The sequence below is a fragment of the Lithobates pipiens genome, unplaced genomic scaffold (assembly GCF_037356315.1).
Source record: "Lithobates pipiens isolate NorthernLeopardFrog02 unplaced genomic scaffold, aLitPip1_a1.2 Scaffold_13, whole genome shotgun sequence".
In the NCBI taxonomy this organism is placed as follows: Eukaryota; Metazoa; Chordata; class Amphibia; order Anura; family Ranidae; genus Lithobates; species Lithobates pipiens.
In genome coordinates this window covers 537,633,874-537,648,396 of record NW_027507718.1, presented here as the reverse complement: position 1 = coordinate 537,648,396, position 14,523 = coordinate 537,633,874, and the positions used below count along the sequence as shown (strand labels likewise).

The 14,523-nt window shown below is 49.0% G+C and overlaps 1 protein-coding gene across 1 annotated transcript in view; it reads left to right on the top strand.

Annotated features, from left to right (window-relative positions):
- The first annotated feature begins 1,617 nt into the window (after positions 1-1,617).
- LOC143975969 (pepsin A-like) overlaps positions 1,618-14,523 on the top strand; it is a 69,528-nt gene continuing 56,622 nt past the window's right edge. Inside the window, exons 1-5 of the mRNA XM_077478498.1 lie at positions 1,618-1,670; positions 1,959-2,073; positions 4,792-4,909; positions 5,286-5,404; positions 6,260-6,456. Of these exons, the coding sequence (XP_077334624.1) occupies positions 1,618-1,670; positions 1,959-2,073; positions 4,792-4,909; positions 5,286-5,404; positions 6,260-6,456 (602 nt within the window). The remainder of the gene's footprint in view (positions 1,671-1,958; positions 2,074-4,791; positions 4,910-5,285; positions 5,405-6,259; positions 6,457-14,523) is intronic.

Here is a 14,523-nt window from a genome sequence, read left to right as displayed (position 1 = left end):
CAGTCACATCAGTCTCTGTACAGAGGAGCTTACACTCTAATGTCCCCTCCCCCACAGTCACATCAGTCTCTGTACAGAGGAGCTTACACTCTAATGTCCCCTCCCCCCACAGTCACATCAGTCTCTGTACAGAGGAGCTTACACTCTAATGTCTCCCCCCACAGTCACATCAGTCTCTGCACCAGAGGAGCTTACACTCTAATGTCCCCTCCCCCCCACAGTCACATCAGTCTCTGTACAGAGGAGCTTACACTCTAATGTCCCCTCCCCCCACAGTCACATCAGTCTCTGTACAGAGGAGCTTACACTCTAATGTCCCCTCCCCCCACAGTCACATCAGTCTCTGCACCAGAGGAGCTTACACTCTAATGTCCCCTCCCCCCACAGTCACATCAGTCTCTGCACCAGAGGAGCTTACACTCTAATGTCCCCTCCCCCCACAGTCACATCAGTCTCTGTACAGAGGAGCTTACACTCTAATGTCCCCTCCCCCCCACAGTCACATCAGTCTCTGTACAGAGGAGCTTACACTCTAATGTCCCCCCCCCCCCCACAGTCACATCAGTCTCTGTACAGAGGAGCTTACACTCTAATGTCCCCTCCCCCACAGTCACATCAGTCTCTGTACAGAGGAGCTTACACTCTAATGTCCCCCCTCCCCCCACAGTCACATCAGTCTCTGTACAGAGGAGCTTACACTCTAATGTCCCCTCCCCCACAGTCACATCAGTCTCTGTACAGAGGAGCTTACACTCTAATGTCCCCTCCCCCCACAGTCACATCAGTCTCTGTACAGAGGAGCTTACACTCTAATGTCCCCCCCCCACAGTCACATCAGTCTCTGTACAGAGGAGCTTACACTCTAATGTCCCCTCTCCCCACAGTCACATCAGTCTCTGTACAGAGGAGCTTACACTCTAATGTCCCCTCCCCCCCACAGTCACATCAGTCTCTGTACAGAGGAGCTTGCACTCTAATGTCCCCCCCCCCCACAGTCACATCAGTCTCTGTACAGAGGAGCTTACACTCTAATGTCCCCCCTCCCCCCACAGTCACATCAGTCTCTGTACAGAGGAGCTTACACTCTAATGTCCCCTCCCCCCCACAGTCATATCAGTCTCTGTACAGAGGAGCTTACACTCTAATGTCCCCTCCCCCACAGTCACATCAGTCTCTGTACAGAGGAGCTTACACTCTAATGTCCCCTCCCCCCACAGTCACATCAGTCTCTGTACAGAGGAGCTTACACTCTAATGTCCCCTCCCCCCCACAGTCACATCAGTCTCTGTACAGAGGAGCTTACGCTCTAATGTCCCCTCCCCCACAGTCACATCAGTCTCTGTACAGAGGAGCTTACACTCTAATGTCCCCTCCCCCACAGTCACATCAGTCTCTGTACAGAGGAGCTTACACTCTAATGTCCCCTCCCCCCACAGTCACATCAGTCTCTGTACAGAGGAGCTTACACTCTAATGTCCCCCCCCCACAGTCACATCAGTCTCTGTACAGAGGAGCTTACACTCTAATGTCCCGGCACAGTTACACTCACTTATTTACCAATGATGGTGAATGTCAGTGATGATGTCATAGTTGATGTTCATCTGCTGACATTCTAATATGGGGGACACACAACGATTAAAACCCCCCTCCCCCGAGGAGATGTTCCTGAGGTCAGTTTGGAATTCCATTGTTTTCGCAGTTACAGGGATTTACCTGGATTTCTGTACAGAGTCTGTAAAGAGTGAAGCGCCAGGGATGCAGAGACTGATGACCTCTCCAGTATGTGTATGTGATGTAGGGAACTTAGATTGTAAGCTCCTTGGGTGAGGGGCTGATGTAAATGTACAGTATGTAAAGCTCTGCCTGCATTGATGGCACCATGTATAGACCAATAATATAATATTTTTGCGTTCTCTCTGCGTTCTGTTGTGAAGTGGACCTCCTTCTCTCCATTTCAGGGTCCCCCTGAGCAGAGGGAAATCCATCAGGAGGACATTACTGGAACATGGACTTCTCCATTATTCCGCAGTCCTGCAGGATGCAGCCAGGGAGCCTTTAATGGACTATATGGATGTGAGTGGGGGCTTTACTTTTTGTGCCCATCCAACCAGAGCTAATAAAATCCTTCCTGGAAGACAAGGAGCAGCATGTCGAAGCATTCTCCATTATTCTCCATTATTCTCCGTTATTCTCCGTTATTCTCCGTTATTCTCCATTATTCTCCGTTATTCTCCGTTATTCTCCGTTATTCTCCATTATTCTCCATTATTCTCCATTATTCTCCGTTATTCTCCGTTATTCTACGTTATTCTACGTTATTCTCCATTATTCTCTGTTATTCTCCATTATTCTCCGTTATTCTCCATTATTCTCCGTTATTCTCCGTTATTCTCCGTTATTCTCCGTTATTCTCCATTATTCTCCATTATTCTCCGTTATTCTCTGTTATTCTCCATTATTCTCTGTTATTCTCCATTATTCTCCGTTATTCTCCATTATTCTCTGTTATTCTCCATTATTCTCCGTTATTCTCCATTATTCTCTGTTATTCTCCATTATTCTCCGTTATTCTCCATTATTCTCCGTTATTCTCCGTTATTCTCCGTTATTCTCCATCATTCTCCGTTATTCTCCATTATTCTCCATTATTCTCCGTTATTCTCCATCATTCTCCGTTATTCTCCGTTATTCTCCGTTATTCTCCATCATTCTCCATTATTCTCCGTTATTCTCCGTTATTCTCCATTATTCTCCATTATTCTCCGTTATTCTCCGTTATTCTCTGTTATTCTCCATCATTCTCCATTATTCTCCATTATTCTCCGTTATTCTCCGTTATTCTCTGTTATTCTCCATCATTCTCCATTATTCTCCGTTATTCTCCGTTATTCTCTGTTATTCTCCATCATTCTCCGTTATTCTCCGTTATTCTCCGTTATTCTCTGTTGTTCTCCATCATTCTCCATTATTCTCCGTTATTCTCCATTATTCTCCATTATTCTCCATTATTCTCCGTCATTATCCATTATTCTCCATTATTCTCCATCATTCTCCGTTATTCTCCATTATTCTCCATTATTCTCCATTATTCTCCATTATTCTCCATCATTCTCCATTATTCTCCATTATTCTCCATCATTCTCCATTATTCTCCATCATTCTCCGTCATTATCCATTATTCTCCATCATTCTCCGTTATTCTCCATTATTCTCCATTATTCTCAGTTATTCTCCATTATTCTCCATTATTCTCAGTTATTCTCCGTTATTCTCCGTTATTCTCAGTTAATCTCTGTTATTCTCCGTTATTCTCAGTTATTCTCCATTATTCTCCCTTATTCTCCATTATTCTCCCTTATTCTCCGTTATTCTCAGTTATTCTCAGTTATTCTCCATTATTCTCCATTATTCTCCGTTATTCTCCATTATTCTCAGTTATTCTCCATTATTCTCCATTATTCTCAGTTATTCTCCGTTATTCTCAGTTAATCTCCGTTATTCTCCGTTATTCTCAGTTATTCTCCATTATTCTCCCTTATTCTCCATTATTCTCCCTTATTCTCCGTTATTTTCAGTTTTTCTCTGATATTCTCCATTATTCTCCATTATTCTCCGTTATTCTCCGTTATTTTCCATTATTCTCCGTTATTCTCTGTTATTCTCCATTATTCTCCATTATTCTCCGTCATTCTCCGTTATTCTCCATTATTCTCCGTTATTCTCCATTATTCTCCGTTATTCTCCGTTATTTTCCATTATTCTCCGTTATTCTCTGTTATTCTCCATTATTCTCCATTATTCTCCGTCATTCTCCGTTATTCTCAGTTATTCTCCGTTATTCTCCATTATTCTCCCTTATTCTCAGTTATTCTCTGTTATTCTCCGTTATTCTCCGTTATTCTCAGTTATTCTCCGTTATTCTCAGTTATTCTCCATTATTCTCCGTTATTCTCCGTTATTCTCCGTTATTCTCCATTATTCTCCGTTATTCTCCGTTATTCTCTGTTATTCTCCATCATTCTCCATTATTCTCCATTATTCTCCGTTATTCTCCGTTATTCTCAGTTATTCTCCGTTATTCTCCGTTATTCTCCGTTATTCTCCGTTATTCTCAGTTATTCTCCATTATTCTCCGTTATTCTCCGTTATTCTCCGTTATTCTCCGTTATTCTCAGTTATTCTCAGTTATTCTCCGTTATTCTCCCTTATTCTCTGTTATTCTCCATTATTTTCCGTTATTCTCAGTTATTCTCCATTATTCTCCGTTATTCTCCGTTATTTTCCATTATTCTCTGTTATTCTCCATTATTCTGTTATTTTCCGTTATTCTCCATTATTCTCCGTTATTCTCCGTTATTTTCCGTTATTCTCCATTATTCTCCGTTATTCTCCATTATTCTCTGTTATTCTCCGTTATTCTCCATTATTCTCCATTATTCTCCGTTATTCTCCATTATTCTCCGTTATTCTCCATCATTCTCCGTTATTCTCCATTATTCTCCATCATTCTCCGTCATTATCCATTATTCTCCATCATTCTCCATTATTCTCCATTATTCTCCATTATTCTCCGTCATTATCCATTATTCTCCATCATTCTCCGTTATTCTCCGTTATTCTCCGTTATTCTCAGTTATTCTCCGTTATTCTCCGTTATTCTCAGTTATTCTCAGTTATTCTCCCTTATTTTCCATTATTCTCTGTTATTTTCTGGGGGTTTTTTTTCGTTATTTTTAGGATAATAAAAGATTTACATCTCTGTATCCTTCTCTCCTTTTCTCAAATAAACAGAATGAATACTTTGGCATCATTTCCATTGGCACTCCACCCCAAGACTTCTCGGTTGTGTTTGACACGGGATCTGCTGATCTGTGGGTTCCCTCCGTCTCCTGCTCCAGTGCAGCTTGTAGTAAGTCGGTCTGTAGAAGATTATCTCCCATCCTTCCTCTCTTTCTTGGACTTCCTTTCATAAGTTCTGCTTGGAATAATGTGATAATTGTAGACTCCTGAGAAGCAGCCTGTGAGACATGGAGCAGACCTAAACAATCGAGCCCTAATCCACGGATCACAGAGGAGCTGCACTGAATGTACCTAGCAGCCTGCGCTACACTCGGGGGGTGCTACATGCAGTATACATTTATAGAAGATTCAGTTCACTAAACTAGAACTATTGTTCTTTGTTAGTTTGAGTGGTAAAAAAAAGCCAGTTATAGTAAATGACACGTCATACGGAAATAAAGTGCGCCTATGACATGTATATAAAGGTTTTGTCTTTTTCCCTTCAGCGAATCATCATAGGTTCAATCCTCACATCTCCTCCAGCTTTCTACCATCCACTCAGATAGTCTCCATCTCCTATGGCACGGGCAGGATAAGCGGAGCTCTGGCATATGACACGGTGCAGGTAGGAGGATCCGAATGGAACACTTTATGGGTTATGATGAGCAATGAACCTCCACAATGATAGGATGTCCCCGGGGCAAAGGCCACCTTTGGGATCCCTCTTAGGGTTAGGCCTCCCTGCCCTATTTCAACAAAAGATGAATATTCCTGGCCTAGTCTGTTATATTCGGTGTATTCATATAGTTAGTGAGTATTATTGAGAGCGATGTTATCCACTGTGTGTGTGTTGGTGGTCCTGAGGGTACAAGGAGGGTGGCGCATGGGTTACCAGTTACCTTTATTGGGCACATTAGAAATAAGACAGACATTTAGAGGGGTCTCTTTCCTTTGAGAAAATTCACTATGGAAATGGCTCATTATAGTTCTGGATACTGATAACAGCATTTCATAAGTGTTTCCTAACCCGTCATCCCTCTGTCAGGCTGCCAGATAGCAAAGTCCTTCCGTCACTTGGGAGTCTATGTGAAGCCTGTGGACAGCACCGTTCAGTATTTGGGGGTAGTCAGGCTTAGGGGGTCACCTAAAGTCTGTTAGTGTGGCCAGTTCTAGGTGGACCATTTCATGATGGGTGTTAATTCCTCCGGCCCAGGGCTGGGACAAGGGGTGGGCAGGAGGGGCGGCTGCCCCTGGTGCAATGGTTTATTGCAGGGGTAGGGGGCACCCTGACCCTAACCCTAAGGGAAAGGGGGGCGCAGTTTGGCGTCTTAGCCCTGGGCGCTGGATGACCTTGTCCCGGCACTGCTCTGCCCAGGGTAGTATTATACACTGTATTATTATAACAGAAGTGTTCCAGATTCTGTGTTCCATTGTTTTTGATACATTACAATCACATCTAACACTTTCTCTCCTCTATAAGGTGGCGAATATTGCGGTTCAGAAACAAGCTCTGGTTCTAACTGAAACAGAGTCCATTTTCCTCTTCTACTCTCACTTTGACGGGATCTTGGGGTTGGGGTATCCCAGTCTTTCGGTATCTGGGACGCCTCCTGTGTTTGATAACATGTGGAGTGAAGACTTAATTCCAGAAGATATCTTCTCTGTCTATCTCAGCAGGTAAGTAAAGGGTCACAGGCTGCAACACCAGAAAGCACTTTGGGGTAATGCTGATTTTAGTAGGCTGAAACCACCTATTCCACACTTAAAGCAATCACATGGACTTTGATGAACCAAAACCCAGATGTGTTTCAAGTATTGATTTAGCCTGATTGGCCTAGTCAACATGGTGGTGGTTCTGATCAGTGTGAACATGATGGAGGTAGTTCTGGTCAGCGTCCAGATGGTGGTGGGGTTCTTGTTCACATGGATATGGAGATGGCGGTTCTGGCAAGCATCAAGTTAGTGGTGGTGGTGGTGGTTCAAGTCAACGTGGAGATGGTGGTAATGGTTCTGGTCAGTGTGGAGATGGTGGTAATGGTTCTGGTCAGTGTGGAGATGGTGGTAATGGTTCTGGTCAGTGTGGAGATGGTGGTAATGGTTCTGGTCAGTGTGGAGATGCTGGTCAAGATTTCGGTCAGCATGGAGATTATAGTGCTGGTTCTGGTTCAGCATGGAGATTGTGGTTCTGGTTGGCATCAAGATGGCAGTGTGGTTCTAGTAAACATGGAGATGGTGGTAGTGGCTCTAGTCAGCATGGAGATGGAGGTGGTGGTTCTGGTCAGTGAGGAGATGAAGGTGGTGGTTCTGGTCAGCATGGAGATGGAGGTGGTGGTTCTGGTCAGTGAGGAGATGAAGGTGGGGGTTCTGGTCAGTGAGGAGATGAAGGTGGGGGTTCTGGTCAGTGAGGAGATGAAGGTGGGGGTTCTGGTCAGTGAGGAGATGAAGGTGGGGGTTCTGGTCAGTGAGGAGATGAAGGTGGTGGTTCTGGTCAGTGAGGAGATGAAGGTGGTGATTCTGGTCAGTGAGGAGACGAAGGTGGTGGTTCTGGTCAGTGAGGAGACGAAGGTGGTGGTTCTGGTCAGTGAGGAGATGAAGGTGGTGGTTCTGGTCAGTGAGGAGATGAAGGTGGTGGTTCTGGTCAGTGAGGAGATGAAGGTGGTGGTTCTGGTCAGTGAGGAGATGAAGGTGGGGGTTCTGGTCAGTGAGGAGATGAAGGTGGTGGTTCTGGTCAGTGAGGAGATGAAGGTGGGGGTTCTGGTCAGTGAGGAGATGAAGGGGGTGATTCTGGTCAGTGAGGAGATGAAGGTGGGGGTTCTGGTCAGTGAGGAGATGAAGGTGGTGGTTCTGGTCAGTGAGGAGATGAAGGTGGTGGTTCTGGTCAGTGAGGAGATGAAGGTGGTGGTTCTGGTCAGTGAGGAGATGAAGGGGGTGGTTCTGGTCAGTGAGGAGATGAAGGTGGTGGTTCTGGTCAGTGAGGAGATGAAGGTGGTGGTTCTGGTCAGTGAGGAGATGAAGGGGGTGGTTCTGGTCAGTGAGGAGGTGAAGGTGGTGGTACTGGTCAGTGAGGAGATGAAGGTGGTGATTCTGGTCAGTGAGGAGATGAAGGTGGTGGTTCTGGTCAGTGAGGAGGTGAAGGTGGTGGTTCTGGTCAGTGAGGAGGTGAAGGTGGTGGTTCTGGTCAGTGAGGAGATGAAGGGAGTGATTCTGGTCAGTGAGGAGATGAAGGTGGTGGTTCTGGTCAGTGAGGAGATGAAGGTGGTGGTTCTGGTCAGTGAGGAGGTGAAGGTGGTGGTTCTGGTCAGTGAGGAGGTGAAGGTGGTGGTTCTGGTCAGTGAGGAGATGAAGGTGGTGGTTCTGGTCAGTGAGGAGATGAAGGTGGTGGTTCTGGTCAGTGAGGAGATGAAGGTGGTGGTTCTGGTCAGTGAGGAGATGAAGGTGGTGGTTCTGGTCAGTGAGGAGATGAAGGTGGTGGTTCTGGTCAGTGAGGAGATGAAGGTGGGGGTTCTGGTCAGTGAGGAGATGAAGGTGGGTGATTCTGGTCAGTGAGGAGATGAAGGGGGTGATTCTGGTCAGTGAGGAGATGAAGGTGGGGGTTCTGGTCAGTGAGGAGATGAAGGTGGTGGTTCTGGTCAGTGAGGAGATGAAGGGGGTGGTTCTGGTCAGTGAGGAGATGAAGGTGGGGGTTCTGGTCAGTGAGGAGATGAAGGGGGTGGTTCTGGTCAGTGAGGAGATGAAGGGGGTGATTCTGGTCAGTGAGGAGATGAAGGGAGTGATTCTGGTCAGTGAGGAGGTGAAGGGGGTGATTCTGGTCAGTGAGGAGATGAAGGGAGTGATTCTGGTCAGTGAGGAGATGAAGGTGGTGGTTCTGGTCAGTGAGGAGATGAAGGGAGTGATTCTGGTCAGTGAGGAGATGAAGGTGGTGGTTCTGGTCAGTGAGGAGATGAAGGGAGTGATTCTGGTCAGTGAGGAGGTGAAGGGGGTGATTCTGGTCAGTGAGGAGATGAAGGGAGTGATTCTGGTCAGAGAGGAGGTGAAGGGGGTGATTCTGGTCAGTGAGGAGATGAAGGGAGTGATTCTGGTCAGTGAGGAGATGAAGGGAGTGATTCTGGTCAGTGAGGAGATGAAGGGGGTGATTCTGGTCAGTGAGGAGATGAAGGGAGTGATTCTGGTCAGTGAGGAGGTGAAGGGGGTGATTCTGGTCAGTGAGGAGATGAAGGGAGTGATTCTGGTCAGTGAGGAGATGAAGGTGGGGGTTCTGGTCAGTGAGGAGATGAAGGTGGTGGTTCTGGTCAGTGAGGAGATGAAGGTGGTGGCTCTGGTCAGTGAGGAGATGAAGGGGGTGGTTCTGGTCAGTGAGGAGATGAAGGTGGTGGCTCTGGTCAGTGAGGAGATGAAGGTGGTGGTTCTGGTCAGTGAGGAGATGAAGGTGGTGGTTCTGGTCAGTGAGGAGATGAAGGGGGTGGTTCTGGTCAGTGAGGAGATGAAGGTGGTGGTTCTGGTCAGTGAGGAGATGAAGGGAGTGATTCTGGTCAGTGAGGAGATGAAGGTGGTGGTTCTGGTCAGTGAGGAGATGAAGGTGGTGGTTCTGGTCAGTGAGGAGATGAAGGGGGTGGTTCTGGTCAGTGAGGAGATGAAGGTGGTGGTTCTGGTCAGTGAGGAGATGAAGGGGGTGGTTCTGGTCAGTGAGGAGATGAAGGTGGTGGTTCTGGTCAGTGAGGAGATGAAGGTGGTGGTTCTGGTCAGTGAGGAGATGAAGGGGGTGGTTCTGGTCAGTGAGGAGATGAAGGTGGTGGTTCTGGTCAGTGAGGAGATGAAGGTGGTGATTCTGGTCAGTGAGGAGACGAAGGTGGTGGTTCTGGTCAGTGAGGAGACGAAGGTGGTGGTTCTGGTCAGTGAGGAGACGAAGGTGGTGGTTCTGGTCAGTGAGGAGATGAAGGTGGTGGTTCTGGTCAGTGAGGAGATGAAGGTGGTGGTTCTGGTCAGTGAGGAGATGAAGGTGGGGGTTCTGGTCAGTGAGGAGATGAAGGTGGTGGTTCTGGTCAGTGAGGAGATGAAGGTGGTGGTTCTGGTCAGTGAGGAGATGAAGGTGGGGGTTCTGGTCAGTGAGGAGATGAAGGTGGGGGTTCTGGTCAGTGAGGAGATGAAGGTGGGGGTTCTGGTCAGTGAGGAGATGAAGGTGGGGGTTCTGGTCAGTGAGGAGATGAAGGTGGTGGTTCTGGTCAGTGAGGAGATGAAGGTGGTGGTTCTGGTCAGTGAAGAGATGAAGGTGGGGGTTCTGGTCAGTGAGGAGATGAAGGTGGGGGTTCTGGTCAGTGAGGAGATGAAGGGGGTGATTCTGGTCAGTGAGGAGATGAAGGTGGGGGTTCTGGTCAGTGAGGAGATGAAGGTGGTGATTCTGGTCAGTGAGGAGATGAAGGTGGTGATTCTGGTCAGTGAGGAGATGAAGGTGGTGGTTATGGTCAGTGAGGAGGTGAAGGTGGTGGTTCTGGTCAGTGAGGAGGTGAAGGTGGTGGTTCTGGTCAGTGAGGAGATGAAGGGAGTGATTCTGGTCAGTGAGGAGATGAAGGTGGTGGTTCTGGTCAGTGAGGAGATGAAGGTGGTGGTTCTGGTCAGTGAGGAGGTGAAGGTGGTGGTTCTGGTCAGTGAGGAGGTGAAGGTGGTGGTTCTGGTCAGTGGTGAGATGAAGGTGGTGGTTCTGGTCAGTGAGGAGATGAAGGTGGTGGTTCTGGTCAGTGAGGAGATGAAGGTGGTGGTTCTGGTCAGTGAGGAGATGAAGGTGGTGGTTCTGGTCAGTGAGGAGATGAAGGTGGTGGTTCTGGTCAGTGAGGAGATGAAGGTGGGGGTTCTGGTCAGTGAGGAGATGAAGGTGGGGGTTCTGGTCAGTGAGGAGATGAAGGGGGTGATTCTGGTCAGTGAGGAGATGAAGGTGGGGGTTCTGGTCAGTGAGGAGATGAAGGTGGTGGTTCTGGTCAGTGAGGAGATGAAGGGGGTGGTTCTGGTCAGTGAGGAGATGAAGGTGGGGGTTCTGGTCAGTGAGGAGATGAAGGGGGTGGTTCTGGTCAGTGAGGAGATGAAGGGGGTGATTCTGGTCAGTGAGGAGATGAAGGGAGTGATTCTGGTCAGTGAGGAGATGAAGGTGGTGGTTCTGGTCAGTGAGGAGATGAAGGGAGTGATTCTGGTCAGTGAGGAGATGAAGGGGGTGGTTCTGGTCAGTGAGGAGATGAAGGGAGTGATTCTGGTCAGTGAGGAGGTGAAGGGGGTGATTCTGGTCAGTGAGGAGATGAAGGGAGTGATTCTGGTCAGTGAGGAGATGAAGGTGGTGGTTCTGGTCAGTGAGGAGATGAAGGGAGTGATTCTGGTCAGTGAGGAGATGAAGGTGGTGGTTCTGGTCAGTGAGGAGATGAAGGGAGTGATTCTGGTCAGTGAGGAGGTGAAGGGGGTGATTCTGGTCAGTGAGGAGATGAAGGGAGTGATTCTGGTCAGTGAGGAGGTGAAGGGGGGGATTCTGGTCAGTGAGGAGATGAAGGGAGTGATTCTGGTCAGTGAGGAGATGAAGGGAGTGATTCTGGTCAGTGAGGAGATGAAGGGGGTGATTCTGGTCAGTGAGGAGGTGAAGGGGGTGATTCTGGTCAGTGAGGAGATGAAGGGAGTGATTCTGGTCAGTGAGGAGATGAAGGTGGTGGTTCTGGTCAGTGAGGAGATGAAGGGAGTGATTCTGGTCAGTGAGGAGATGAAGGTGGTGGTTCTGGTCAGTGAGGAGATGAAGGTGGTGGTTCTGGTCAGTGAGGAGATGAAGGGGGTGGTTCTGGTCAGTGAGGAGATGAAGGTGGTGGCTCTGGTCAGTGAGGAGATGAAGGTGGTGGTTCTGGTCAGTGAGGAGATGAAGGTGGTGGTTCTGGTCAGTGAGGAGATGAAGGGGGTGGTTCTGGTCAGTGAGGAGATGAAGGTGGTGGTTCTGGTCAGTGAGGAGATGAAGGGAGTGATTCTGGTCAGTGAGGAGATGAAGGTGGTGGTTCTGGTCAGTGAGGAGATGAAGGTGGTGGTTCTGGTCAGTGAGGAGATGAAGGGGGTGGTTCTGGTCAGTGAGGAGATGAAGGTGGTGGTTCTGGTCAGTGAGGAGATGAAGGGGGTGGTTCTGGTCAGTGAGGAGATGAAGGTGGTGGTTCTGGTCAGTGAGGAGATGAAGGTGGTGGTTCTGGTCAGTGAGGAGATGAAGGGGGTGGTTCTGGTCAGTGAGGAGATGAAGGGGGTGGTTCTGGTCAGTGAGGAGATGAAGGTGGTGGTTCTGGTCAGTGAGGAGATGAAGGGGGTGGTTCTGGTCAGTGAGGAGATGAAGGTGGGGGTTCTGGTCAGTGAGGAGATGAAGGTGGTGGTTCTGGTCAGTGAGGAGATGAAGGTGGTGGTTCTGGTCAGTGAGGAGATGAAGGTGGTGGTTCTGGTCAGTGAGGAGATGAAGGTGGTGGTTCTGGTCAGTGAGGAGATGAAGGTGGGGGTTCTGGTCAGTGAGGAGATGAAGGTGGGGGTTCTGGTCAGTGAGGAGATGAAGGGGGTGATTCTGGTCAGTGAGGAGATGAAGGTGGGGGTTCTGGTCAGTGAGGAGATGAAGGTGGTGATTCTGGTCAGTGAGGAGATGAAGGTGGTGATTCTGGTCAGTGAGGAGATGAAGGTGGTGGTTCTGGTCAGTGAGGAGGTGAAGGTGGTGGTTCTGGTCAGTGAGGAGATGAAGGTGGTGGTTCTGGTCAGTGAGGAGATGAAGGTGGTGGTTCTGGTCAGTGAGGAGGTGAAGGTGGTGGTTCTGGTCAGTGAGGAGATGAAGGTGGTGGTTCTGGTCAGTGAGGAGATGAAGGTGGTGATTCTGGTCAGTGAGGAGATGAAGGTGGTGGTTCTGGTCAGTGAGGAGGTGAAGGTGGTGGTTCTGGTCAGTGAGGAGGTGAAGGTGGTGGTTCTGGTCAGTGAGGAGATGAAGGGAGTGATTCTGGTCAGTGAGATGAAGGTGGTGGTTCTGGTCAGTGAGGAGATGAAGGTGGTGGTTCTGGTCAGTGAGGAGGTGAAGGGGGTGGTTCTGGTCAGTGAGGAGGTGAAGGTGGTGGTTCTGGTCAGTGAGGAGATGAAGGTGGTGGTTCTGGTCAGTGAGGAGATGAAGGTGGGGGTTCTGGTCAGTGAGGAGATGAAGGTGGGGGTTCTGGTCAGTGAGGAGATGAAGGGGGTGATTCTGGTCAGTGAGGAGATGAAGGTGGTGGTTCTGGTCAGTGAGGAGATGAAGGTGGTGGTTCTGGTCAGTGAGGAGATGAAGGTGGTGGTTCTGGTCAGTGAGGAGATGAAGGTGGTGGTTCTGGTCAGTGAGGAGATGAAGGTGGTGGTTCTGGTCAGTGAGGAGATGAAGGTGGGGGTTCTGGTCAGTGAGGAGATGAAGGTGGGGGTTCTGGTCAGTGAGGAGATGAAGGGGGTGATTCTGGTCAGTGAGGAGATGAAGGTGGGGGTTCTGGTCAGTGAGGAGATGAAGGTGGTGGTTCTGGTCAGTGAGGAGATGAAGGGGGTGGTTCTGGTCAGTGAGGAGATGAAGGTGGGGGTTCTGGTCAGTGAGGAGATGAAGGGGGTGGTTCTGGTCAGTGAGGAGATGAAGGGAGTGATTCTGGTCAGTGAGGAGATGAAGGTGGTGATTCTGGTCAGTGAGGAGATGAAGGGGGTGGTTCTGGTCAGTGAGGAGATGAAGGTGGGGGTTCTGGTCAGTGAGGAGATGAAGGTGGTGGTTCTGGTCAGTGAGGAGATGAAGGTGGTGGTTCTGGTCAGTGAGGAGATGAAGGGGGTGGTTCTGGTCAGTGAGGAGATGAAGGGGGTGGTTCTGGTCAGTGAGGAGATGAAGGTGGTGGTTCTGGTCAGTGAGGAGATGAAGGGGGTGATTCTGGTCAGTGAGGAGATGAAGGTGGGGGTTCTGGTCAGTGAGGAGATGAAGGTGGTGGTTCTGGTCAGTGAGGAGATGAAGGTGGTGGTTCTGGTCAGTGAGGAGATGAAGGGGGTGGTTCTGGTCAGTGAGGAGATGAAGGGGGTGGTTCTGGTCAGTGAGGAGATGAAGGTGGTGGTTCTGGTCAGTGAGGAGATGAAGGGGGTGATTCTGGTCAGTGAGGAGATGAAGGGGGTGGTTCTGGTCAGTGAGGAGATGAAGGTGGTGGTTCTGGTCAGTGAGGAGATGAAGGGGGTGATTCTGGTCAGTGAGGAGATGAAGGGGGTGGTTCTGGTCAGTGAGGAGATGAAGGGGGTGGTTCTGGTCAGTGAGGAGATGAAGGGAGTGATTCTGGTCAGTGAGGAGATGAAGGTGGTGATTCTGGTCAGTGAGGAGATGAAGGGGGTGGTTCTGGTCAGTGAGGAGATGAAGGTGGGGGTTCTGGTCAGTGAGGAGATGAAGGTGGTGGTTCTGGTCAGTGAGGAGATGAAGGTGGTGGTTCTGGTCAGTGAGGAGATGAAGGGGGTGGTTCTGGTCAGTGAGGAGATGAAGGGGGTGGTTCTGGTCAGTGAGGAGATGAAGGTGGTGGTTCTGGTCAGTGAGGAGATGAAGGGGGTGATTCTGGTCAGTGAGGAGATGAAGGTGGTGGTTCTGGTCAGTGAGGAGATGAAGGTGGGGGTTCTGGTCAGTGAGGAGATGAAGGTGGGGGTTCTGGTCAGTGAGGAGATGAAGGGGGTGATTCTGGTCAGTGAGGAGATGAAGGTGGTGGTTCTGGTCAGTGAGGAGATGAAGGTGGTGGTTCT